The 27,145-nt window shown below is 42.2% G+C and overlaps 1 protein-coding gene across 13 annotated transcripts in view; it reads left to right on the top strand.

Moving 5' to 3' along the window:
• Positions 1-25,420, top strand: part of MICAL3 (microtubule associated monooxygenase, calponin and LIM domain containing 3) — a 174,031-nt gene extending 148,611 nt beyond the window's left edge. For 11 of the 13 annotated variants that reach the window (XM_050970182.1, XM_050970183.1, XM_050970193.1 and 8 more), the window contains 7 exons: positions 438-488; positions 2,071-2,178; positions 3,301-3,394; positions 8,251-8,301; positions 19,278-19,377; positions 20,341-20,414; positions 20,499-25,420. In XM_050970182.1, coding sequence (XP_050826139.1) covers positions 438-488; positions 2,071-2,178; positions 3,301-3,394; positions 8,251-8,301; positions 19,278-19,377; positions 20,341-20,414; positions 20,499-20,683 — 663 coding nt within the window. In that variant the 3' untranslated portion in view covers positions 20,684-25,420. The remainder of the gene's footprint in view (positions 1-437; positions 489-2,070; positions 2,179-3,300; positions 3,395-8,250; positions 8,302-19,277; positions 19,378-20,340; positions 20,415-20,498) is intronic. The other 2 variants (XM_050970186.1, XM_050970185.1) reach the window with 2 other exon arrangements.
• Positions 25,421-27,145: the final 1,725 nt, after the last annotated feature.

The following is a 27,145-nucleotide window of genomic DNA, read 5'->3' as shown; positions in this document are numbered from 1 at the left end:
ACTCCTAGGAGAGACAGTAAATCAGTGTGTAAATGGAGAGTTGTGTGACAGAGCAATACATGGCTGGCCAAGCCAGTTCAAACCAAATATGTTCCAGAAATAAGCCATTATTCCAAATCTTAAGACTGAATTTCATACTCATACAGGTAGACAAAGGCCAAATAATTCCTCTAGAAAAAGATATTTCCAAGTTGACTGTATCTTCAAGGAGGCTGCCACAACTAATTGCCTTCAGGAAAGTGCTAGAAACTTGATTTTGTGGCCAGAAGTTCCATTGTGCTCCATCAGTCTGGGTCACGTTCAGCATTTGCACAATTTCGTTCCATGTAAAAACCACTTTGTTTTATTACTGTGCATCTGTTTTCAATGTTGAACTGATTTTGCTTCATTTTGTGCATTTTTTTTATTTTTCTCCCTTTACCATTCCCCCTTTAAAGTCGATCTATGTACCACACGCCTTGGCATTCAAGAGATCATACTCGTCAAAGGTAGTGTCTCCCTTCCCACTAGTTGGCCATTGTTGCATTGCATGTCCCCCTGTACATTAACCCATTGAATCCATAGCTCCAACCACATGTGCACTAACATCAACACTGACTGTGCATGCCTGAGATGTTAGCAGACATGGGCAGCAAATTCTTTGTAGAGGATGTCTCCAAAAATGCATAAAGCTCTGAAATGTCTGGTTGGAATGCATGCATTTATCAGTGCACCACTGTGCCGTGATGTGGATTGTCTATGAGCTTCAGAACAAATTGGTTTTCAAGGCACTTAAATATGTTTGCATATTCTTCTTTTTTAATGCTTTGAATGTGAGTTCAAATGAATCATCACACTTCAATCAGCAGCTTTCAAAATTGCTGAGTTGGCTCAAATCTTAGTGAAATTCTGTATCAAGCTAAAATCAAGACAGAAGTTGCTGCTTTCTGAAATTCTTATTGTCTTGTCTTGGCAGTCACAACAGTATTACATGAGATAGAAAGGTCATGTGCTCTGTCTCCTTACCTTCTAATTTGAGTACCATCATGGATTTGTGTTTTCAAAAAAGAGTCAAGTGTGAGCTTTTCGAAGCTTTAACAGTGGTGCTTGCCAACGACCTACCTGAGGGACTTTTAATTAAGCTGTAATCCTACCTTAAACACTATTCACTGAGAACCATCAACAGAGGGAGACTGAGCAATGTGGCAGCACAATAACTAGATCATGCAAATTTCAGGGTGGTCTGACATAACATTCTGTTCTTGAAGTTGACTGTCCATGGAGGAGATCTCTTTCCAGAAGTGGAAGACACATGTTTACAGCAGCCCCTTAAAGCTTACATACATGTACATGAGAAAAGAGGCTTTCTCTTCACTGTAGTTTACTTAGTGCAGTTGTCAAGTTTTTTTGACACTCTTAAATCTCTTTAAGAGAAAGCCTTTCTAGGCTATGATATATCCAACTAGTGTATCTGGTAAGACCTAAACCAAACTTCAGTAATGTTAAAAAGACAGTTTCACTGATAGAAAAGAAGAGGAAATACCCTTTTATTTCTATAAACTTAGCTTTCTCCCTTTTGGATGGCTTCTGGTGGTGCAATATTCTACATTAGTCTGTAGTAATTTCTTAGCTTACACTGCTGTAACTCTTCATGTAGACAAGCCTTTACACTCTTTTAAATGAAATCAAGGGGACTCCTATCAAGATGAACCCTCTACATGGTACTTATTGATTTATCTTAATCCATTTGGCTAAATTTATTGAGAAATTAAAATTACTGAGAATAAAAACTGGTTTGATCTTTGGGAGAGGTTTCCTATAGCAGTGGAAGGCAGGGGTGGGATGTCATATAAAATCACAGCTTTGCAGCTGGCTTAAATGCTTCTTCACTCCTGATTTGATCCTGAAATTGTTGCTCACTGCACCAATTGCCTACAGAACACCTTTGCCTACGGAAGCTTGACTTTTGACACAGCCATGGCAAAGACAGAACACCTCCCTTCTGAGATTTTTGGAAGAGAAAATGGTCATCCCTGCCCTCATATCCCTGAGCATGTAAATAAGATGTGCTGCTGTTTTTCCTTCCTTCAGAGGGCCTACACAGAAGAGGAGCTGAACGCCAAGCTGACGCGGCGAGTACAGAAAGCTGCCCGCAGACAAGCCAAGCAAGAGGAGCTAAAGAGGTTACACAGAGCTCAGGTAGTGTCTCACAAGCCTCTTGTCATGGCTCACAGACAACTCTGTGTGGAAGCACCCTGATCCTGACATTCCTCTGAGGATATCAGAACAGAATCCTCTCTTTCCACATGAGTGCTGCTGCTCCCTCTTTCAAATTTCATGTCACGCCACAGAGAAGGGAAGGATGGCTGAAACCTATCACAAGAGTTTTACAGTGAGAAAAATAATGCCCATAACACCTTTCTAGCAACCATCATGCACTGTATGGAACAGTGATACTCACAAAATGCCTGATGGAGCTGCACCTATCATTGCTTTGCTAGGTTTTGCTGGTGGGTGATGTGTTATCAAATTAATCTTTAATTACCAGAGAGTGCTGGAAAACTGCTAACAGCATCTACAGGCGATGGGATTTGTCAAAAACTCAAAGCAGGGGCTCAGCTGACTGAGTAGGATCACTTTTCAGTTCAGTGTTCAGGAAGGTGATAGGAGTTGTAGCAAATAAATGAATATATCAAGGTGTTTGCAAATTTAAGAGTTAAGATACAGCAGGGTGGGGAGGATGCTGTCACCAGAATCTGTGATGCTTGCTGTTGAAGCAGTGTCAAATGTAGGGAGCCCCCAACGTGAGGAATGACTGGTATCTGACTCTGTTGATTCAGAAGGCTGAACAATTGCTTTATTAAAACTATTCTATATTACATTAATACTATATTATAACTATACTAAAGAATACTAAAAAGATACTAAAGAAAACCCTGTGACTGTCTCTAGACAGCCAGGACACAGCTTTGACCCAATAGGCCAAGGAATCAAAATAATCCTTAGCAGAATCTAATTGATAAATCACTTCAGGTAAATAATCTTCCTAACACATTCTACATGTGCAAAAATAACAGGGGCAGCAAGTAGAGATAAGAATTGTTTTCTCTTTCTCTGAGGTTCCTCCCTGCAATTCCCAGGTAATATCCTTGGGAAGTTGTGGCTGCGTGCTCTCTATGAAGAGAGCTGTGGCTACAAAGCAGGGTGTTGTTGAATACAAATACTTGTTTTGAAATTGGACTGAAATCTCTTAGTGGTGGATGTGTGCTGCAGAGCAGGAGAATGGCTTTGGTGAGGTTCTGCTCCATTCTTTCTGAACAGATTATCCAGCGGCAGTTGGAACAAGTGGAAGAGAAGCAGAGGCAACTCGAGGAGAGAGGAGTTGCTGTGGAGAAGGCCCTTCGAGGAGAAGCAGGTATCCATCACAACTTGGTTTGGTTTTCCTCGTTTTCTTACCAAGTGCTTGTGCAGTAATCCATAGGTGTTTGGATTTTAGAGGCAATTGGACCATTATAGCCTAGAGACTGATCCCAGTGTGAATCCCTTCTCCCTTTTCTGCTATCTTTTTGAGGCCTTGTTTTTCCTGTGTTTCTTCTGATTCTGGGACTTCCCTATTGGCAGAGACTTAGGTCATTTATCTTTGCCTGAAGTGTAGGAGGTAATAATGCAGCTACTCCTAATGGCTGTTTGTGCATACTACTGGATCCTACAGGTGGAAAATTGCAGGGGTTTTGCAGCTGCCATTCACACAGAGTTGTCACAGTGAGACAACCCTGTTTGTATGTTAAGGAAATAATTGTGGAATGGTGTGTGCTTTCTCTGTTGTGTTGGATTATCAAGGTAGTGTCCTTACAAGGGACCATCACAGAACATCTTCCTCACTGCACAGCCCAGCACACTGGCTACTTCTGACAAAGTTGTGCAGAGCAGAAATGCACATGTGTACTGAAAGGTATCCATGTCAAGCTGTTAAAACAAATGTTGTGTGTACTTGAAATTAAATTAAATGAGTATCATCTGATCTGGCAAGCATATCAATGGAGAAGTACCTGGTTCAGATAATGCTGATAGTAGTATAATGATTTGGAAAAAAAATCCTCAATTTGCTAGGAGTCAAATATCCAACAGGCAAATGCAGTGTGTCTACATGACAAGGCCAGGATGATGTACCTGATCACAAGGGTCAGAGTTCAGAAATGGCAACAGTGGAACAGATGTTTGGAAAATGTTTGCTTGTTGCTTGAAGAGCCACATCTATGCCTCTGAAGATGGAGCTTGATTAAGCAGTGAGGATGCACCAGAGAAAAAGTCTGTTGTGGCCTCCTGCCAGTTACTACTCAGCCAGAATTAGCTCTGTCTGGTGCTCCATAAGGGTGTCCCAAAGAAGCTGCACTGAGTGCTCAGCAAAGGAAATAGGTACTACAAGTGTGAAGAACAGTCTTGAGGACTTCAATATGTTTATGATCAGGCTGTCTTTATTCATTTGTGGGATCAAAAAAATAGGCTTGTGCAAATGCCTGTCTTTGTGGGGCTGCCTCTTTCCTTATGCTGTGTGTTCCTGTGTAGCCCCACTCTGTTCTCTGGCCTGCCAGTTATTGGACTTCCTTAAGCCACCTCCATTGTTTCTAATGGTTCTTTTCATTTTGCTTCTTTTCCCCTGGAAGTTCAAATAATCTTGATTATTGAGCTGCCAAATGACTTTCATGTAAGACATGCCAGCACAAGTGGGAAATCTTAGCAGCTGAGAGAATATAATTCATTATAGTTTTCTCACTGAAGAATCATAGAATGCCTAAAACACATTCAGAGAGGACAGAATATGACCAAGAGTAGGAATTACAATTTTACATGGGACACTGCTGAATTTGGATAAATAGCTTCTCACTCCCAGCTCTCCCAAATGGAAGCAGTCTTAGATGAACTTGTGTATTTGTGAATTTCCTAGAAGAACTCTGAAATTGTAGGTCCTGCTTTGCCAAAGGGATCGCTTTTCTTCAGGAAGTCTCTAGGCTATACTTTGCTCTTGCAAAATATTTCTATCAACAGGTCTAATAACAAAATATGTTATATTTGCAGAAGCTTAACTCTGACATAAAGATTTCACCATCCTAAATTCTTCCCCATATTTCAGAGGATTAGCCAGAAACACACTGTTGGGGTGGGGAAAAACAGCATGTTTTAGTCTGTGTTGACTGAAACACAAGATTATAAATCAATTCCATGCTTCACCTCTCTAGGTCCTCTTGCATGGCCAAAGAATCATTTAAGTTGGGAAAGGCCTCTAAGATCCTGAGTCCAACAATTAATCCAGCACTGCCAAGCCCACCATTAAACCACATCCCTAAAATGCCACATCCACACGCCTTTTAAATACCTCCAGGGTGGCGACTCCACCACTGCCCTGGGCAACCTGTTCCAGGGCTTGACAAACCTTTCCATGAAGAAATGTTTCCTAATATCCAATCTAAACCTCCCTGGCACAACTTGAGGCCATTTCCTCATTTCCTCTTGTAGTGTTGTGTGGGAGAAGACGCCACCCCCCACCTGGCTACAGCCTGCTTTCAGGAAGTTGTAGAGAGCAGTAAGGTTTCCCCTCAGCTGCTTCTTTTCCAGACATTTTACATGTTTGCAATAAAAATAACTGGATTCATTCTTTTTGAGATCTGTGGTATCACATTCCATAAAGTTAATTCCTGCCTGAAATATCCACTAATTATTCAAGAGGGAAGTAGCATTTTTCTGTCATCTGCATTGTGACCTAACAATGCATGTGATGTATTGAGCACTACATCAGCAAGGACTGCTGTGGAAAGGTGTGGAGTCATGCTCTTGTCTCTGATCAGTCCCTCCCCTAAGGATACCATGAAAACAAAAGTACAAAAAGAGAAAGGCAGTGTGTAAAGTGGTGTAGCTATCTAAAAAAAAAAAAAAAAAAAAAAAAAATCTCTTTATAAGGTTGTACAAGGAGAAAAAATGGGGGAGCTTGGGAGGTGTGTCTGCTGTGCACTTACTTTGTCTGCACAACTAGAGAAAGATTGCAGTAGAGCATCCAAATAATGGCTCTTCTATAGGCAGCAGCCAGTATTAACTGTTCTAGGACAATGTATTAGGTTCTGTAATGAGTGGGATTTTCAGGTTCCTTCCCTGTAGGGAAAGAAAAAAAACACTTATTGATCAGCATTTAAATATGGAATTTTGGGTAATGTTAATAGTAGTTTCTTACTACTTAAAAATCCAGACAGAAGAAACAGAATTCTGTAACTTGCAATGATTCTTTTCTTCTTCTATTATAGAAGAAGACAAAACCATCTGAACTAGTTATCTATGTAGTTTATCATCTTCTAACTATTGCTTCTTTGTCATCTTTCCATCTTGCAAATTTTTCTTTCGTAGAGGTCCTCCACTAACTTTAATTCCTCAAACCTCTCACATTGGGACCACTTTCCTTTTTTAGAAAAAAGTATTTTTCAATTCCACTAGTAAGAACAAAAACCAGTTCTATAGATAAAAATTTATTTACCTAGAATAATTTTGTTTCAACTTTCTATCTACTTTGCATCATCCTTAATATGTTTTTGGCAAGTAACTTATACTGAGAAGATTGTTAATCAATTTTTCACAGTGATGGCCTGCTGTTTTCCTGAGAGATTACAGCTTTTGATCTTAGCAATAGAAACAGGCAGCTCAATATTCTTTCCAGGAATTTCACACATTATCTGCTCTTTGTCAAGGTGGAATATTTATAGGGTCATACTTGCTCTTCAACTAATCAAACTCAGAAACATTTTGGAGGTCACCATCAACTTTAATTCTAACAAAATAATTGTGCCTTCTTGGCTACCTCCTTGTCTTTTCTTTTTTAAAATTAGCTCAGCCTCAGGCATGGCACAGTTGCTCTTTTATTCTTTCAGAAGCTGAGTGCTCAATCTAACATTTAGTTTCTGATTCAGAAAATCTCCCAACCTATGATTACTTAATTGCCTTAATGTGTTCTCTGTGATTTATCTTTGGAAATCTCAGCCTTTGATAGCTGCATTCATAGCAAGAGTGAATGCTTAGAGGGTAAGCTCTATTTCAGGTGGCAGTGTAAGCTCTCCTTCAGGGGGAGGTTTGTTATCCATAGGTGGTCTGAGCTACTTGTTTTCCTTCCCTCCCTGCTCCCTTCCTATTGCATCATGAGTGAAGAATTTTCTCAGTTTTCTGTGGTGTCCCAAGAGACACCTTGAATGAGTTAATTAACGTAATACAATGTGACTAATGCAGCAGTGCTTTGTATTATAGTGCATTGGTATATTTGTGTATTTGTATTCTAGTGCATTCGCCTGTTTGGACATGCTAATGAATTGGATTTCCTCTGTGAAATTTTTTGTCAATCATTAACTTAAAATATGGCAAATCAGAAATTTCCTGAACCTTCTTTTATTCCCTCTAGCATAAACCTTGATAGTCATTTTTAAGAGTTTGGAAAACATCTCCTGTCAGATCAATACTGAAAAGTTTAAGAGCCACTTCTTTACATCAAATGAATTATATGCAGTGAGAAATATTGCTCTCAGTACCTCCATCTGTCTCCTCCCAACAAAATGTTCCACAGTGCTAGACTCATGGTGCCCCTGTCTCTAGCAGCTGTGGGAATGCACATCTCTGTCCTGAAAACTGCTGTGCAGTTCTTTCCTGGCACAGAGACTGCATCAGCAGGAGCACACAATCCCATCTTCCTACACCTGAGTGTTTGCCATCCGTGTCAGCGCTCAGCCAGTGCCTCACCTGTGTGCCACACACCATCCTCCACTCACTCACCTCCAGTAAATCAACCCTTGCACCTTTCCTGCAGCTGTCCTAAGAAATTAGAGTTTCCTTCTGACACATTGCTCAGCTCCAAAGCAACAGGATTAATTCTGCTTTTCTCAGCAAGAACAGGAGAGATATCAGGTACTGCTGCAAACACAAATAGGTGAAGTGTCTCTGTGTAAACTTCTTGATTTTTCCCCTTGAAGTCCTCTCCTGCCTCCTGGAAATTTTCTCTTCATCTTCCCAATATATATGTTTGTGATATATTTGTGTGTGTGTGTACATATATGTGTATATACAAAGAAAGAGACATATAGTGTTTGTATATATATGTGTGTGTATGCCCACGTGTGTAGCTGCCTGTCTCTTGTTTGCCCTTTTTTTTTGTTTCTCTGTCTTTCTCATATATTGCTTTGATGGTATGGGGCTAGGGTGGGTATCTGACTCAATAACTCTGTCTTCACCAATTCCTTGTTGTAGACTATTGGGGAGAGTCTTATTACAGTGACCTCATCGACTTGCATCTGGGTGGTATGTATGGCTGAACCTCCTGCTGACACTAACCCTGCTGACACTCCTCCCCGCCCTCCCTTCACCTACTTCTCCCATCCTTGGCTCACAAACAAGAAGAAACACCCTTGCACATGACTGATGATAGCAGAACCCCTTTTCCAGCTCAGGAACAGGAGATCCTGGCACGTTCCCCAAAACATGTGTAAGGCTCCCTCTGGTATTTTTCACAGTGCTGATTTTTTATAAATTTGCTTACTGTTTTCACTCCAGCCACCTTCCCTGCTAGCAGTGGAAAGTCGTTCTGGCTTTTTGCTTCTCCTTTGAAAAGTCCAGCTCTATCACTGAAGCTTTCTTTCAGGAAGTATTTTAAGGGGGGCAGCAGAGCAAACAGCACTGTCAAGGATTAGTCATGCTGTTGCCTCCGTCTTTCCCTTCCGAGGCTTGTTTTTTCCTTCCAAAATAGCCAGAGTGTGTTGTTGATCTAAGAAAACAAAAATGCTCCCTCAAGGGACTTTGAAAACACTTGCAGATGACACATATGTCTTCTTTCTTGTTTTGTCTTACTGTAAGGTTAAAAAAGAATTTGCTGTAAAGAGTTCCTGTCATTTTTTGCTGGAATCTGGTTTGCATCACTACACAGCTATTAAGCTTCTTGCTATGCTATTGCTTTAATACCCCATAGTGCTAAACACACATTGCAGTGTTTAGTTCTCATTTTCACTTAAGAATCTGGTCATCACTCTCTACCATGGTTCTGCCCTTGCTTTAATTAATGTTACTTCTGGAGTCCCTTAGGAGGGGATTAACTTTTGGTTTGCAAATGACATCTGATTAGCCTTGGCCTATCTTGAAAATTAAAATTTCCTTCCCTAGTTTAAGCACCCCAAATCTATTCTTATGAAGCGAACACATCTGTCTGTCAGCAGATCCAATAGAAAGCAAACTCTGCTCAGTTGCCTTGTTATCTGAGGGTCTCATTTAGTTTTTCTTTCAGAATAGAAAGTTGCTTGATCTAAGCTGTGTTTTTTGAGGGACTGCATTGCAAACCAGCTCTGCAGAGGGAGAGATCCACACGCTCTAGGCCTGATCCAGGACACATCCCTGGAAGTCTTCCCTGATTTCATTGTGTTCTGTATTTGATCCTTCAAATATAATCTTGCCCAGGTTTTTAACAGCCATTTTTTCTCCTGCTCCAGGGAGGCTGTCCCACATAGTTTCTACCTGTACCTACCTACCTGTTGTGAATTACTCATGGCACAATAGACTTTTATTCAAGAACATCCACCTGAGTTCAGAATATGCACCCAAGTGCAAGTTTCAGAATGGAAGAGTTCCCTCCTTAGATCTAACTTGTTGCCCAGTTCCCCTGTGCTAATTTTGATGTGGTAATCCTCTGCTAGCCCTGTGCTTCATTCACTGTTCAGTCCCTCTGGTGTTCTTTCCTGGGCTGTCTCCTGCAGAGAGACTTTGAAATCCTCTTCCTTGTTGTATCCACCAGGGCTGGCCCATACTCATGATGTGCATAGAGTAGGAGCTGTAAAAGGGTTGATGCTGAATCACACTTAACAAACCCTTATCCCTGTTTAATGCTATCTCCACTACACCTCTCCCTCCTCCTGCCTCTGCTCCTAATGCCTCTTTAGAGACAGCAATCCCATCCAAATCACTAATAGTGGCTTTAAGAAAAGCAAAATAGTCTTCACTTAAAGGGACACTGTCACTTAAAAAAATTTCATTGTGCTGCAAAAAATCTTCATTGGAAATGGAATTTGTTTATCTCCTTGCACGTTTTGCTCTTCAATTTCTCTGAGCTCAGTCATCTCAGAGTGGTCATTTTTGAACAAGTTGCTTTGTTTGTGTGGTGACTCAGTCACTTGGGCTTCCAACAGTCAGAGGCAATATGGTTATTTTAAAACCAGATGATACATCTTAAAATTCTATCAAATTTCTGCTTGTCTCAAAAACACTATTTTCAAAACAAATTTTAAAAAACTATATTGGGCAGTATCCCTTTAAATGCAATGAGCCAGTATAGCCTGGAGTATGTGGCTTTGTAGTATTATTTTGTTGCCTCCATGTAATTTGCTTTATATTTGATTTTGGGGCTGCCAGAACACTTTGCCAGAAGGGATACATTGCTCTGGTGATACTTGTCAGCTCAAGTGGCAGATACAGAGCTCAGCTTCAAGATTAACATGTCTGGGTGGAGAGCCATTAAAATCCCTGAGCCCTGCAGGCAGCTTGGATGCTGCACAGTTAATTATTCTATCAACAACCCATGTCTCTGAGGCATGGCTCTAGTCAATAGAATATTAACAAAATTATAGAATATTAACAAAAATTGCAAAGCACTTTGGAAAGTTATCTGCAAACTGGTAATATTTAGTTGTTACAGATTGCACAACAACTTCTGCAAGGGGAGTGGTAACTTCTGACATCCTGGTCAATTTCCAGTGTGTAGGATTACAGATTGCTATCTTAACTAGTTCTGTTGCTCTGCTCAGATGTCATAATCCTCCCTTCCTGTTCTGAAATGTTTTGTACCGTTGCTGTAACGCAGATGTTTCATTTCACGCTACAGATGGTCACATTTCAATTCTGAGTAATTATTCCTGTGTGTATATTGTATGCATGTGTGGTTAAAAGAGCATGACAAAGGTTGCAAAGTCAACTGAAATTAAGACTTCCTATTATATTGATATATCAACAGATCTATAACCTCCAGATCCACCACAGAGAGCTGTATCATGTCCTTATGGAATAATTGGTAGCAACACTAGGTTGTCATCTTCTGGGTAGATCCTTATGGAGAGAAAATGGAACACAATCAATGGATTTTATAGGTGTTTGTTGGCAGCTGTGGAATAGTGAGACTTGAAAATACGGATTCTGAGCCAGACAGTGGAAGGATGCATTGGTCTGGTGGATATATGCTCTTTGTCCTTTTGTTCCCTCTTTTGAGACAGTCCTTGTCCTGATCCTGTCTTATTTCATCCAGACCTCCTTACCCCACTTCCATTTTTATTCTCAGGCATTTAATTTTAATCCTGCCTTCTTGACAAAGAAATCCTAGCATTCTACCCTTCAGCCATCCTATTTCTCTCCACTAGCTACTCCTGGTCTCATCTTCCCACTGACACAGTCTGAATCCCAGCCTTTGGACTTCTTCCAAGATTTTTGGGCTCTGCTTCCTCATCTGCCCACCATTATTTGTCTGTGGACAAATAAATTTTAGGTCCTGCCTTCTCAAATCTGCCTTCTCCTTTCATCCCTTACCCTTTTTTCCCCTCTCTTTTGTCTGTTCTCCATTAGTCACCTTGCTTCCTTAGTCCCAGCCTCAATTCCTCCTAACCCAGTAGCTCCTTGTCTGCCTCTGGAAAGTACCTCCATGGTTTTCTCTGTGTCAAGTGAGCAGCTTCCTTTTCCTTGCACCCAGCAGGGAATCATTAAATAAACAGCCACACACTCCCATCATGCTTTTTTCCTGGCTGGAGTATGCCAAGAGAGGCAAGGATGTAGGGAAGAAAGCTGGTATGTTTGATAATGTTGGTTTCAGACACATACTTTCCCTTCTTGACAAGAGCCTTATGACATCAGGTGAACAGTGCAGGGAAATGCAATTGTTTTGGGTTTTTTTAAAATCTTTGCACTCTATTTAAAGTACACTCTACAACAACTTGACCTTTTTTTTAAACTTATTTAAAACATTTGAGCTTAGTGTGTCCTTTAAAGTCTTGCAGGTCTAACTCTGCAAGGCTGGAGTCTGATATATTCAAGTGGGATCAGTTCTATTTCTTGTGACTGGCAAACACGGGTCTTCTGAAAGGGGAATGGAGTTGTAAGATAAACATTGTTTTTGCAGTCTGCAGCCGTTTTTGACTCTGAAGTGAATTGGTAACTTGTTTTCTTTGCTGTAAATTTTGAGCAGGAAAGAGCACTTGATAAGCAGAACTTGTCAAGTACCAGTACTTGTTAGGCAATTGCCATTTACCTGCTTTTTTCTGCACACAAAAACAACAGTCCTTGGGGGACAGGGTCAGTGCTTGACTATTCATTCTGAGAGCATTCTGAAAGTCTAGTTAGAAGCAGAAGACTTCTCTGGAGTAATTTGTGTGTGTGTTCTGCTCCAACCACTTCTTTCCCCATTTTTTTTCCTTCCCTTCCCTGCCTTTCCCCCACCCCTTTCTGCTGGATAAATAAATGTGGTTCAGTTTGCATGACAATCTGGTTCTCTGTGAGTTTTCCCCAAGTTTCTTCTAGTGATTGTACTGTAGAGGATAGTGAGTTTGACACAGATTTAATAAACTGTGATGTGCTTGTGGGACTTTTGTCAAAATCCTCGCTCTCAACCTGCAGTTCTGTGGATGCTGTTCTCCAAGAGTTGGCTTTCTGTATCTCTGGTTTTTAACAACGCTGCTGTTGAACAACTTCACCAAATAGTAAAGTTAGAATGCTTTTTTTTTCAGTACTTGGGTTTCTGATCATAACCTGATCTTTTTAAGGGTGGAAAAGAGGACATTTACTATGATCAGTGCCCTTTCACTTACTGATTTCCTTTGGACTGATCCATATTTTAAGCACTGATTTAAAATCAGAGCTTTCAGTATTCCTGATAAATAAAGGGATGATGTTTGTTAGTAGAATAAGTTCCCAAGATGTCATGCTTGTAACTTGTGAGGGCAAGTTCCACAGAACTGAGATTGGCCTCAGAGCTGGATTTCCTGTTCAGTGTTGCTGTTTTTCAAACCACTGTGATTAGTCAACAGTATAGAAATCAAAGTCTTTGGATGCAAAGCTTGCAAAGGACGTGATTCCACTTGGTCAGTGGTATATCTGTTCAAGTAAGTTTAACTTGCAATGACTCACCACTTCTCAGAAATCATCACAGCTCTCATATCAAAATACAGAGGCAAACAGTGAAGGGGATCAGTGTGAGCTGTAGCTTGGGGATAATGGGGTCTGCCCCCCCAAACTCTGTGCAGTGCTTTCTTCATCCTGATTGATCGTTTTGACCACTGGGCTTGTGATTGTGAAGAAGTGTTATGGAGCTAGAGGAAAAGAACAAAACCAGACTGAAGAATTGCTCTTTAATCAACAGGTAAATAAAGATTAGAAAAGAATGCAACTGTCCATTGTAGCTTCCGTAACAAGGAACAATGTGCAGTGAAAATGAACACAGTGGCTATATAATTTCTGGTCCTTGTTTTGAAGAGATTTTGAAGCTATGGTATTTATTCTTCACCTGGCTCTTGGCTTCCACCACTGTAGCAAAGTCTGCAGTCTCTCTGTGACAAGAGTACTGTGACAAACAAGGTCATTCTTGTGGCTTTTTTACACAGAAGCAAAGTAATTCCAGGCACTTTCTTGACGGGCTGTGTCTGGTGTGCAAGGCAGAGCTTCTGCCTCTTGAGAATGTTCACTGTGCTCAGGAACTGGGGCACGCTCCTTTCCTTAATAAGCTGCAGCTCCTGCCTCCAAACCATGCTCTGGCTTGCCAGCAGCTTGGACTGCTTTGCACAAAAAAAGAGTTGGCTTGTGGCACTGAAAGGAAGCAACTCATGACTAACATAGTCTGTTGGCAGCTTTATCCCTCTGGTGAAAAAAATGGTAATTTTCTGTCCAGGGATTATAGCCACATCTTACTTGCTGGCAGCACAGGAGGAATCTAAGAAGGGAAGGTCACAGAAAGGGGTTCTTCTCTTGCCCTTCAGCTCCTTCCAAACAAACTGCTTCAGCGGGTGTTGCTGCTGCCAGAACTCTTTCCATGTTGTGGGTGAATACCTGTGTCAGTATATTTTTGATGGTGAAGGAGACTTAAGCAGAGAGGGAGGTTAGGTTTGTTGAGGTTTTTCTAATTTGCACAACAAATGGGTTTTTCCCTATCTGGCCCTGGCTCCACATCCAGAAAAATTGTCTTGCAGTGATGATCCTATTTATAATTTAATGAGACTGGGAGGTGGTGATTTCTCTTCTCTAAACAATGCAATAATATTAATAATAATAATTATAATAATACTATTTAGTGTAGGATTATTAATGGCTTTTGGAGCCATAAGCCATAAAATAAGCTTTAGAGAACCATGGGAAGTAAGTTTCCAGGTTCACTTTGTTCTTGCTGTTAAGGACCCTCCAATATATAAAGAAGACTTTCTAAAGCTTTGCTAATCATCCTACTTTGGACAGAAATTGTTTCCAAAGAATTGCAATGATGATAACCTATATTCACCAATGTAATTAACTGTAATTTACAGCTAGAGTAGCTGGAAAGGATCTTAATTGCAAAGGTTATGTTTATTATCTTACTGAAAAAACATGTTGACTTTTCTAGTAGCAGGACTAGTGTAGATACCATGGACTTTGTAACTTGATTCAAGGACAAATTTTCTTTAGACAAGAGTGGGAAGATAACTAAGAGCAGGGGAGGAAAGTGCAGCTGTGGGGAGTGAGCTCCGGATTAGTCAGGTGCTGTGTGATCCCTGGGGCTTTTTACTGGAGACCAAAGATGAGATGCTCTCCTAGTATCAGACCACTTGCTTACTGATGACAAAGCTAGCAGTGTGTGGCCATTTCACAATGAGATGAATGACATTTTCACATACTGGGTATTTCTTTTCAGCTCAAATATGGAAAACTGGAAGTTCCTCACCAAGTCTCTATGTCCATGGCTTGAAATGTATCAAATCCCCCCAGCCCCCAGTTCTGAATAAAATCTCAAACCCTGAGAGAAGTGCATTTTTTCCATACAGTTAAATCTCCATCTCCCTGGCCACCCTCAAAACAGTGGTTAGACCAAGTTAGAGTATTAAAGCTTTTAGCTTAAAGATGTAATTTTGAATAAGATAGCATGGGAAATAAAAAATATTTAACAAATATCATGCACCAAATGCTCTTCTTTGTGTGGAAGCATAGTCCTCCCTGTACCTTTGTGGTTTGGGGTTTTTCTTGTTTGTTTTTGCTTTTGTAACCTAATCTGTGAAATGGCAGTTGTAGGAAAAAAGCCTTAGTATTTTTCTATTTTAAATGAAGAAGTTGGAAAATTCAGAACAGCTGTAATTAATGTTCTGGTACTTTCTCAATGTTGTTGGTACAATGCTTTATTTCTAACTGTTTTATGGCCAGCTGTGGCACCTCTCCTGATGTTGCCCCTTCCTGCTTCCAGTGCAGAGGTTTCTTTTTCTAGGAAAGCTGTGCTGCTCAGTCATGGGCTTTGAAGCTGGTGTGCTCTCCCTCTTGCTCCAGTGTGTCATCCATGTGCTGGTCTAGTTCTGTGATGGTCCCTTCTAAAGCCTTCCCAGTTCACTGGTACTCTAATTTTGTAGAGCTTTCTGTGAACCACAAACATCAAACTCTGCTGACTTCTCCAAAATGAGTGTTATTCTTACCATACTGTTGTTGTGGAGTTTATGCCTTTTCCCAACACAGAAATACCTCCTCTTTATAAATGCAGTTGTGCCCTGAGCCCAGTAAGTGTTCTCTTCTGGTAGCTCTGACTTTTCAGAGTTCATCATCTCCCAGGTGCATGTCCTCCTGTAACTATTAGTGATATTGCTTACTGCCTACTGTTTATCTCTGTAATGTTAAGTACCACTGAAAAGCAAATTCTTGGTGTTAAAGAAGGTGAACCTTTTGAGAGATGAGAAATGCTTGTCCTTCACTGGCTGATGGAAAAGATGATAAAGATTCTGTAAGTCACTGATACTAACAGGACTTGTAAGCTTTAAAATGCTTTGTGGAATGAGAATGCCAAGGGAGAGCTTTAAATTTACTGGTTTAACTCTGCAGAGTCCTCACTTGGTGTCTGTCCCCACAGACCCTGATATGAAGCACTTTATCTGTGTAAAAGCCTTTTCCCCCCCTAAGCACAGCAGTCTGGTGGGGTACATATGTACTCACCATACCTGACACAGCAGACCCTGGCAGGCTGGTTCCATGGTAATCAGATTGTCCCCGTGGTGTTCCCTGTCTGAAGACATTCTATTCCATTACAAAAGACACTTTTACCATCAGTGGATGCTGCCACGGTGATAAGAGCATGGTCCTGATAGAGCTTAAGGTAGGGTGGTGCTTACAGCTGGTGTCTTATACATGCAGGCGAGACTTACTGTAACCCTGCTTGAAATCTGACATTTATCAGCAGAAGTGAAATATATGTCTCTACTCGTCCTGACATCTGGGTCACAAAGCTTTTGGTTCAAGACCTTTGCACCTGAAAATGGTACATTAGGAAAAGAGCAGTAACAGTAACCTCCTGCCTGGTGTTTGTACAGCTCAGTAAGAGTTCACCAGTACCTCAGTCTACCTCTTACCTGTTATCTGTGCTTATTAGGGACATTATTCATCTGTAGACTGTATCCCTTGTTTCTGCTTCTCCATTTCTTGTATTTTTTCTTTTCTTTTTCTTCTTGTGTTTCCTTTCTTTCTCACTCTTATGCTTTTTGTCCTTTGCTTGTCTTTTATTTCACCCCTTTCCTCCTCTTCCGTTCCACTTCCAACTTCCTCTTCCTCTCCTGCCTCTTCCTCTTCCTCGTTTGGTCCTATTGAAGTTGAGCCCAATGCCGGGACACCACGTCGTAGACCTCTCTCCTTCTGCCCTTGCTGTGCCCATGAAGGTAACGTAACCTCACACACCCCTGTCCTCCTGCCCACAGCTGGGTTCTCATAGCACCACTAGTCAGCTAGTGACCACAGGGTCCCCAGCCCTTTTCTTGCTGTGTCCCCAAAGCAACCTTGTCTGTAGCTACCTGGTAACCAGCTTCTCTGAGCCTGTGGCAAGCTGTTAAAGGTACAGTATCCCTTTTGCTAGTCCCAGCTGTGCAAGAGAAGGTGCAGTGACTGGGAGGGACAATGGGCAGCAGCTGTGGGACCAGAAGTGTCACACGCAAAAGTTTCTATTTTCATTTGGTGGCTTCAATTACTCTATTCCTCCTGAAAGATGTTTGGAAGGTGGGGTAAGGGAATGACAATCTGTTTCCTTAAATACAGCCTTTTAATTAGCATATAGGGATTAAAGGAATACTGTGTCTTTATAAGGACTGATTTGAAAAACATCCGTGAACTTTAAAAACCAACAGACCTTAAGTTAGACTAGTTCACCCTCATCTGTCTTGCTGAGTGCATTCTTTAACTATCCCAAATGGAGTTTGCTGTAGAGTTTCCATTGCCAAGGCATGGGGAAGGGGTTGTTTTATGTGTGTTCATGGTGTAATTTTGCTAACCACTTATCTGCTTTCCATAGTGCTCCCTCACATCAGTTGTCAGTGCTCCCTTTCCAGTCCTCCCATTATTCCTCTACTCATTGGCTGTTTAAAAATACTTACGTATTCCATAGGTCAGTAGCATTGTGTTTTTGGCTTTTTCTTAGAGTAATTTGTTTTCTATACATCCTGGCATTGGAAAGGAAGGGGAGACTTCCCAGTGTTTTCATGGCGCCACAGCACTGGACATCTGCATGTACAGTCTCCCTCTCCTGTCGCCACGTGGGCATATTGTGCAGAGATGCTCAGAAAGGAATGCTTGGAACTGAGCAACACACTAAAGTCCTCAGAGCCAGGGGCTCTTAGGGTGGTACAGCTGAGCCTGGTGTTCCCTGAGGGGCTGGTATGACACATTTCCAAAGGCAGCCCAAGCTGCAGCTTACTAGGAGTTGTAGGCTCTCCCTTGAGTAACTGCAGGGCAGCGCTTCTCTGATATACTGAGGATGAGGCAGGGCATGGGTCTGAATTAAGTAGCCATTGATGTGGTATGGGTCTAAATTAAGTAGCCATTAATGTGGTATGGGTCTGAATTAAGTAGCCATTACTGTGGTATTTGTGCTGTGTCTGTGTTGTAGAGTTTGAATAGTAAGCTTGGTACTTGATTAATTTAGCATTAGATGGACTGTTTGAGAGCTTTTGTTCTTATGTAGAGAGTACATATCCACAACAAGCAGAGACAGGGATGTTTGTTAGTTACCTTGGGATGCCTGGGTCACCTGCAGTGCAAGCTGATGGGATGCAGCAATCCAGAAGTGCTGGTGAGCTTGATTTGAGGCCTGCTCCTGCTTCTACTCCCACACGGGCAGGAATGTTGCCACTGGCCTTGGTGGGGTCTGGTGTAAATCACAGCATTCAGATGCAGGTGGTTCAATGTGGAATAAGTGGCCCAGACCAAGAGCTTGCCAGGAGGAGCCTCCTTGGTAAGTTCTTGTGTTTGCTAAATATCAACAGAAGGCTTTGGGAACAGCATTCTGCATTTATTCCACATGACTCCTGACAGACACAAGACTCATCAGTGGACTATTGAGTTAGTTTAGAAGTTTGTTCTAAAATAAAAGGACCAGCAAAGAGTTCTGTACCGGGTGGTCAAGGCCCAAGGTTTCTTTATTCTTCTTTCATACTAGCAAATGTGTCTGGGGGGTCCTTTTCTTTTTAGTGCTGGTATGCAGTACAGTAGAATTAGTTTCTGTGTTCACTGTGCAGGGGGATCTTCAAGATGAATAGATATGTGTGGCTAGGAGGAGCAGTCAGAAGATATTTACTTAACTGTTGAAAATAGAAGAGACAAGATGTTACTTTTGGCTAGTAAAAGAAAAACTTGAGGACATGCAATTGAAGAAAACAAAGGTAAAACACATGGAGTGGCAGTTGAACCCTTTTCTAATGAGCATATGTTTAAGTAGCTGGCATAAGCATCTATAAAATTCTTCTAATGAAAGGAAAAGTTAAATACTCATAGAAATTTGGGCTTTCTGCAGTAAGAGTGAGGAAGAAAAAAATAATCACAAGAATATCAGAAACAAAAAAAAAGTAGGCTCCAAAGAGAAGAGAATCCTTTTGGAGGTGATTTCCACTCAGCTGAGTGCTGTAGGCAAACTGAACGGACCCGGCTTGGGAGTGCTCTGGCAGCATCTTGCTCGGCTTTCTTTGCACATTTTGCCCCATTGTTGTTTTTGCAGTTTGGGCTTGTAAGGACTGCCGGGCATTACCTGAAAATTTACCAGGTTTCTTTCTTGGCAGGCATGGGTAAGAAGGATGACCCCAAGCTGATGCAGGAGTGGTTCAAGCTGGTGCAGGAGAAGAATGCCTTGGTTCGCTACGAGTCTGAACTGATGATATTGTGAGTGAACGTGGAAAAAATTGGGATTTTGTCATAAATAGCAGTGGAAGATCTGTCAGTATTGGCTTCCCTGTACAGCCAGGAGGTCAGCAGCCTCTTAGGCTGAGATAGGAATCCCAAGTACATTTTAGAGGAGTGGTAGAAGAAAGAATAATGTTGGTAAGGGATAAAAGTTCCAATTGTTTGTGCACATGCAGAAGTACAGGTGTGGGAGCCCTTCTCATGCTGTTCTGTATAAAACACATCCTGTTTGTGCAAGTGTTTTTGAGCTATGCAGAAATAACAGGGGCTCCTGGTTTTGGTAAAGTTTTGTTCTAAGTATAGCCAAAAGAATTTAATTCAGCCACCTTGCCTTGTAGCCCTCCTTTCTGCCTGTTGTGGGACCCCAGTGCCTCTCACATGGGCACAGATGGTAAAGGTGTTTTCCTGTTAATGAAATTGGGGGGTTTTTCTGTTCCCCCCAATTCTGTTCCCCCCAAATTCTGTTTCAGTGAATTTCTGTGCAAATTCACTGAAATTAATATCTGAGCGTGTCAGCTCACCTTAGCAATGTGGAAGCTGATGGCCTTAGTGGCAGAAAAGTCCCAAGGTGGTGTTTGCAATAGCCTGATAGTGTCCTTAAGTAATAAGTAATTTATTAATAAGTAACTTTGGTTTTACAGTGGGAAGTAGCAGGGGATATGTAGAGGCATTGCAGATTTATTTGCTCTTTGACTCTGCTCTATATTTAGTTTGCTCCACTTTTGGCATTGCACTTCCTAGCACCTGAAATGCCAAAAGTGCAATTAAATCCTTTAAAAATACAGTTATATATCTTAAGTTATTGAAGAGTTGTTCCAAACAAGATTGGTAAAATGCACAGCAGATATCTAGAGAGGGAGCAGGAACTGAGAATGAATATGAAGCAATGTATGCAGTATTTTATTACACCTTGAACTTGGATTTCTGCTCTTTTCCTGTTAGTGCTCGGGAGCTAGAACTGGAAGACAGGCAGAGTCGGCTGCAGCAGGAGCTCCGTGAGAGGATGGCAGTAGAAGGTGAGAGCAGAAGGGAATATTTCATGGATTGGATGTGTGTATTTCTAGCCTTGTGTATGCTGATAGTTCTTGATATCTCTGTAGATCATCTGAAGACAGATGAGGAGCTCTCAGAGGAGAAGAGGATCCTAAACGAAATGCTTGAAGTAGTGGAGCAGAGAGATTCCCTTGTGGCTCTCCTTGAGGAGCAGCGACTTCGAGAAAAAGAAGAAGACAAGGACCTGGAGGCAGTCATGCTTTCCAAAGGTTTTAGCTTGAACTGGTCCTGAGCTTAACACATTTACCTCTGCTGGTCTGTGCTGTCCAGTTGGCCTACCCTGAGTTTGCCAGAATTACATGGATAGGAAGATGTTGAAGGGGAAACCTCTGAAAGGTCCAACAGCATGCAGGGATTTGGTTTGAAGCACTCAGAAGCCTTTTGATAAGTGTGTTGGTTCCAGAAGCTTAAGTTTTACATGTCTGCAAGCCAAGTTGAAGAAATGAGTTGAGACTGTGGAGTCTCCTTGAGGTCCTGTATGATGGACCATATTTTGTGTGTGGTAGGAGGGAGGGGGCAATAATCCATGTGTGGGGAAGGAGGTTAAGGGAAGAAGTACCCTTAACTACATTGGATTTATGGCAGTCCATTCCTTTCCGATTTTTACTACACCAGTTCTAATAAAAGGGAGGGAAGTGGCAACCTTTCCTGAAAAACCACAGCAGCCTGTAGCAGTGGAGTCAGCTGTCCAAGAGAGCTCCAGAAGCCCAGGGCAACGCCTTCTTTGCTTTAGTCTTCCTCCCCACCAAAGAAACCTGCAGTTGATCCTTATGCATGGATATGAAGAAATACAAGACAGAGAAGATACTGCTATGTGTGATGGAACTCTCTGCCTCTTGGTTTTTGGAGAGAAGTGGGCATCAGTGGACTCTTTCCCTACCTTAGCCTCCTAAATCTTCTTGTGGGGAACAATGGGAGCAGAAGAGAGAGGGAAGATGCCCACCTGCTTTGCTACACACTGGAGAGGCAGCTACTGCTGGCCTTAGTCTTCATGGCCACAGCTCAGAGGCTGGTGGGCTTCCTTGTTCTGTTTTTATTGTGACTGTTTTGACACTGGAAAATACTGCTGTGGGACAGTGGTAAGTGTGTGCTGGGCAGGGGTGTTCCCAGGCAGCATTCCCTGGTAATTAGGCCCCCTGAAAGGGAGAAGCCCTTAAGTGACTGAACCACCATTAAGACTTTTCAGTGTTTTTTATTTTTTTTTTCTGTAGTATTTTGTTTTTGCACATTGGAAACAAAGCTTAAGACCTGCCTGGGCCCTCAGTCACTTTGACCCTTTTATGTCAATTAACTTATTTTTTTAATACTTGAAAGAAGATTCATTTTTGTATCTTTTAGGAAAAAAATGGACGAGTGATGGGTGTGTGTGCCTGCTGCATCCTACAACTTCCACTTCAAAATTACTGGACGTTGTTACCTGTGGCTATTTATTAGTGTTCTTAATAATAATTTGATTGTTACACATATTTGATTGTGGAGGGAGTATTTTAACTCTGTTAGAGAAAGACACTACTGCGGATTGGTCCCTGCTTCACAGCAAGGACAGCCTTTATGTACCCATGGATGCATCCTGCCCTAGGAGTTTTCATCTATGAAAAAATCCTGTGCACTCATGGAGTTTAAGAATATATTTGTGTTCTTAGCATCCTTTTCTTCCACATCCCACATTCTCTCTTTTGGACTAACAAACCTATATTTATTTAAATTTTACATTTTTATAACAAGAAAGCCAAAACTGTGAGGTAGAAATATCCCATATGTCTCTTCCTCACTGAAAGAGGGGATCCTCACAGTCCTGATACAGTTTGAGGGGTTTCCATGAAAGCAAAACCAGCACATTTCCTGCTGCATCTATTGGAAGAAGCTCCTTTTGGCCCAGTTAGTGGATCTGCTGCTTTTCAGCCAGGAGGTTCCTGACCATAACCACACGATGACCAATGAGCAGGATGTGCACTGAGCAGCTCAGCCCCACTCCCTGTGGGACAGACTCCCTGGGCAAGCCATGTCCTCAACCTATCCTGCAGAGCTGAAACAGCACCGTGCACTGGGGATGTGTCCCATCCTTCACATGATGTGTCCAGAGGGTTTCCCTCCTTGGGATGCTGATGGTGTTCTTTTCCTGTTCAAGAAGTACCAGGGCTGCTTTCTGATGTCTCTGAGAACATGTTCCATTCCCAAGCACATTTGTACAGCTGACTGACTCTTCCAGCTGGAATTGACACTGCCAGTGCTAGGCATCCCAGCAGGGCTGAACATCCTTCAGTCTTTTGCCCTGGCACAGAAGTGTGCATGGTTTCTTGCTGTTGGCTCTCTACCTCCTTCAGAGGGGTCTCCTGTAAGCCAAGGTCTATGATTTGAATTCACCTCTGACTTGGGAGAATGCCCCAGGCTGAGGGAGAATGGGTAGGAGTGTCCATGGGGACTCTGAACAGTGCTGGTTGCTAACTGTGGAAACCCATGTTTTCCACCCAAAGTGTTCTCCCTTTATTCCACCTAAGGCATTACAAATTAAATCCAGATACTCGTGAAACCGAGAAGACAGACAGGCAGCTGCAGTGTTACTTCACAACCGTGCATGTTTAGTAAGTGGCACCTGCCATTCCAGCATCCCAGAGTGTTGGCTTTACCAGCAGGATGTCTAACATACAGAATTCCCTCCCATTTGCTGGTGCAGGGCCTGCTGCCCAAGTCAAACTGGCAATGGTAGTTTACGCAGTCTGCACTTGAGGGGCCACTGGAAGCTGGAGTTCAGGAAGAGGGAAGAAAGTTGAAAGTTTACTGTAAATTGTCTTGTTCAGAGAATTGGCCTCAGTCCATTTTATAGTGCATTGGGTATATGGACCACATCTAACATGTAACAGAAGGTCATTGAATGTGAGCTGTAGAACTAAAAAAAGTCCTGAAGAAGAAACAGCCGATGGTTTCGTTTCCCTTTCATGCTGAGGGACATTGGCCAGATCTTTGCAATGCTGAAGAGTGAGATCACTTCAGGGTGTAATATCTTATTGCACAGAAAACCCACATATTCTAACCCTAAACTCTATGGGTTGTGCTGCAGGCCTCCAGCAGCGAGAATGAAAACAAAGAGCTAACATCGCACACACAAATTGATTAAAAATATACAAAAGGGAATGTTAAAAGGCCGTTTTATATCAAAATGGTTGTAAAAGGCACAACTTGTTATTTGCTGTTCAGTTGCACTTTAAGAATATGACTTGCATATCAGATAGTGGGTTTTTTTACTCTCTGAATATTTTTAATTCAAATTTTGTATTTTTAAAGCTGAAGAAGGTTCTTGTGAGCACAAGATTCCTTATTTGTATCTGAATCCGAGCAGGATGTTGTAGCTCTTTGCGCTGCCCGCAGCGCACACTCAGCCACGTGCATTCAATGACGTGTGTCCATTTCACATGTGAGGAGAGCCAAGGGACCCTCAGCTCCCCAGAGGTGGGCACACAAGGGTGGCTGTCCCCAGGTGACACGGTCCTGACCCGGGGCTGGCTGCTTCTTCCTGGCAGCAGGTGGGGAGAGAGCCAAGCTTGGAACCTGAGCCATGTTGGTTCTGAAATGGGCACACTGAGGATGGGGCAAGCCCTTCAGCCCCCTACAGGGAAGGTAGGGGAACACCAGCTCCTGGAAGGAAATGCCCAGGAAGTAAAGGGAGATGGGGGAGGGAGGACTGCCAGAACAACTAATCTGCTGTTTTCACAGTACTATTTTTTTTTAAACTGTTCTGTTCCTTTTAACCATATTCCCATTAAAAGTCACAAATGGCTGTAAAATTCCAAGCTTCAGAGAACTAATGTGTGGGGAGGTGACAAGACATTTCAGCTCCAACTTTCAGACATATTCCTTCTTTCAGTTAACCAATACCCCCTGGTCTCACTAGGGCATGTTATAAACTGCATTGCTGAACATATTTTAGAGCAAACCGCAAGTTTTAAAAGTCTGTCCTTCTCTCTCTGTCTCTGCATTTTCTGTAAATATTTGTTCGTATGTAAAGGCACCAGTGGATCCTTGGGCTACCCCCATGGCCAAGAATCTGAGTTTTGTGCAATGCCTAGGCCTCTGTTAGAACACGGTGCTTGCATAGAGCTAGTCACCACATTGTGTGCACTCTGGTGGGTTTTAATATTTTTATACATCCTAATCCTGAACGTTATGAAGTATTCTAAGTGGTCTAGACAGCATGATCTAGAGCAGCCGGCAGTTCCCTTTTGTGAGCAGCTACACCTTGTTTGGTTAACATTCTTCTAAAATGAGTTTTCCATTAAGTGTTTACACCACACACCGGTGGATTGAGAGAGGTGTTGCTGCATTGGAAAATGTCCCATGTGCAAACTGAAAAGCTGCAATGGGAATTTCAGTTGTCACTGTCTGCAAGGAAGAGAGCTCTAAAGCATACTAAAAACCAGCCTGTATATAATTCACAGAGAAAGAGATGGCTGGCTGTTGACCTGTGCAAAGTAACAGAGATGGGAAGCTTTCCAAAAGTTCCTGCTTTTGCGTTGTCCAAGCCTGCTACCCTGCCTGTACGTGCTGCTTGGCAGGTACTAGGCAAGGTAGCAGGCCGATGAGGATGTCACTGAAAGCAGGTGTGAAGGGGAGGATGCCATGTTCTGATGGCATTGCAGTAATTTAAATACTCTATCTGTGGGTGCATGCGTGTGTGTGTGTAAAGTCTAATCCAGGCAAGGGGAGTTGCTTTGGCATCTGCCCTTTTGTATGAACGTGAACTCTGATATTCAGATTGTTCAAGGCTTTTACGGTTGGCATGTATGGAGCGTTAACAGAAAAGCGAATACCCTACCTGTACAAAAACAACTCTGTTCCAGCCTGTTTTCTTCTATTTGGTTGTGTTTTATTGTTTGTTTTTATGCACACTTGCTTCATTGGTGTTGAGATTTTAGCACCTCAGATGGCCAACTGAACTAAAAAAAAAAATAAAGTCATTAATTATTTTTTCTTTTTTGCTGGTGGCGCTATCGTTTCTTTCCTCTGATGTCACTTCCTTGGCTGATGATTGATGAGGACCTGAGAGGAGGTGATCTAGAGAAAAATCTGGGTGTTAAAGTGCCTGCCTTCAATTACTCTTGCTGACTCACTCTCAGCCACTCTGAATTATCTGATGCAAAAAGTCAACAAACACCCCCAGTACCTGTGCACATTCTACATTGTTTCTTCAGATTCTCTGTGAAGTTACTATAAATAGCCAAGAAGGAATGAAGGTGATATAAATTGGGTTGTAGAAACTAGGATTTCATATTTGTAGCTGAAGCTCACTTCCTCAGCCTGCAGTACTAGCCTGAACATCTGGTGTAGCCTTATGCTGGTGTAGCAGCATTCAGGAGAATATGAAGAGAATTACATTAATGCCTCTGTGCTGACTTTCTATTTTTTTTTTTTTCTAAGAAGCAGAAGTTTTACAGAGGACGGTGGGGGAAATCCCAGCCGGGGAAATCCCAAACAATGTGTTTCATTTTCCTGCCCTCTCAACCATTTTTAAAAACAAAGGATAAACCCTGGTGTTCCTATAGTGGTGTGATAAAAGGAAACCTATTACTGCAGCAGGAGGATGACGGATGACACGCCTTGGATTTCCCCTTGCCTGGAGGCCGGGGCAGTGGGCTGTGCTGCAGGTGGCAGGAATGACAGCTCTCTGCCTCATTTGTGCAGCTCAGCAGGGCAGCAGCTCACTGAGTATGTTTCAAACCTTACAATTCTTCCTGTTCTTTTGCTCTCTCGCTCCCCCATAGTAGTGGGAATAAAAATAATAGTGGGAGAAAGCTGTGGTTGCCCAGGGCTGTGGATCATTGTGCTGTTAAAAGGCCAGTCATGCAGATTTCTCACTTGATGCCAGAAGAAAAATTGAATGTCTGGAAAGTGACTGCTGGACTCTGGGACACAGGAGGTTGGCTCACATCCATAGCTTCCAACACTTCATCATGGCTTTTTTAAGTTATATTGCAAATTTTTTAGTTTTCAATCCCAATTAGGAGCAAAGACATTCTGCTGTTTTACAAACTGTGGTTGGAACAACAGGTCTAGGAAGAGCTTCATCTGTTGCTAGCTTGGGTAAAACCTACGCCAGCCCTTCAAGATGAGTGCTCCTGCACAGATTAGCTCTGAAATTGCACCAGTAAAAGGCCTTCTAACAAGTAAACCCCACCCCAGGAGCTCAGCCTGGTGGCAGCTGCTGCTTTTTTTTCCCTTGATAATGAAAGTAGCCTCCAGAAGCCTCTTACCTTTCCACAGGAGGCATTCCATGCCCAGGAAGCTGCCTCACCCACCCTGTGTGTTCCCTTTGGCACAGAACCACAATCCCTCCATGCAGAGGTGAGGAACAGCAGGGAAGTTACCGAGGTGGGAGGGTGAATGTTCCCTCAGGAGCACAGGAGGAAGGTTGTCAGTGGGTTCATTAAGAAGTGTGCAGAGCCTCTTTCTGGCAGCAGCAGATATATTTTATCTTATACAGCCCTCCTGGCTGTACTCGGCCTGGCTAAAGACAATGAATGTAACTTGTCAGGAAAAATAACTAAGGGAAAGTCATGCCTACAACCCCCTGCCATTCTGGCTTCCCTCATTTTTTTTTGTAAGTTTTTTTTTTTTTTTTTTTTGAAAAGTCCTCTCCATCAGTGCTGTGACAGCAATTAGAAATTGCTGTCTGCATCAGCAACTGCATTTTTAAGTCACA

The sequence above is a fragment of the Serinus canaria genome, chromosome 1A, assembly GCF_022539315.1.
Source record: "Serinus canaria isolate serCan28SL12 chromosome 1A, serCan2020, whole genome shotgun sequence".
In the NCBI taxonomy this organism is placed as follows: Eukaryota; Metazoa; Chordata; class Aves; order Passeriformes; family Fringillidae; genus Serinus; species Serinus canaria.
This window is presented reverse-complemented; position numbering and strand designations above follow the sequence as displayed.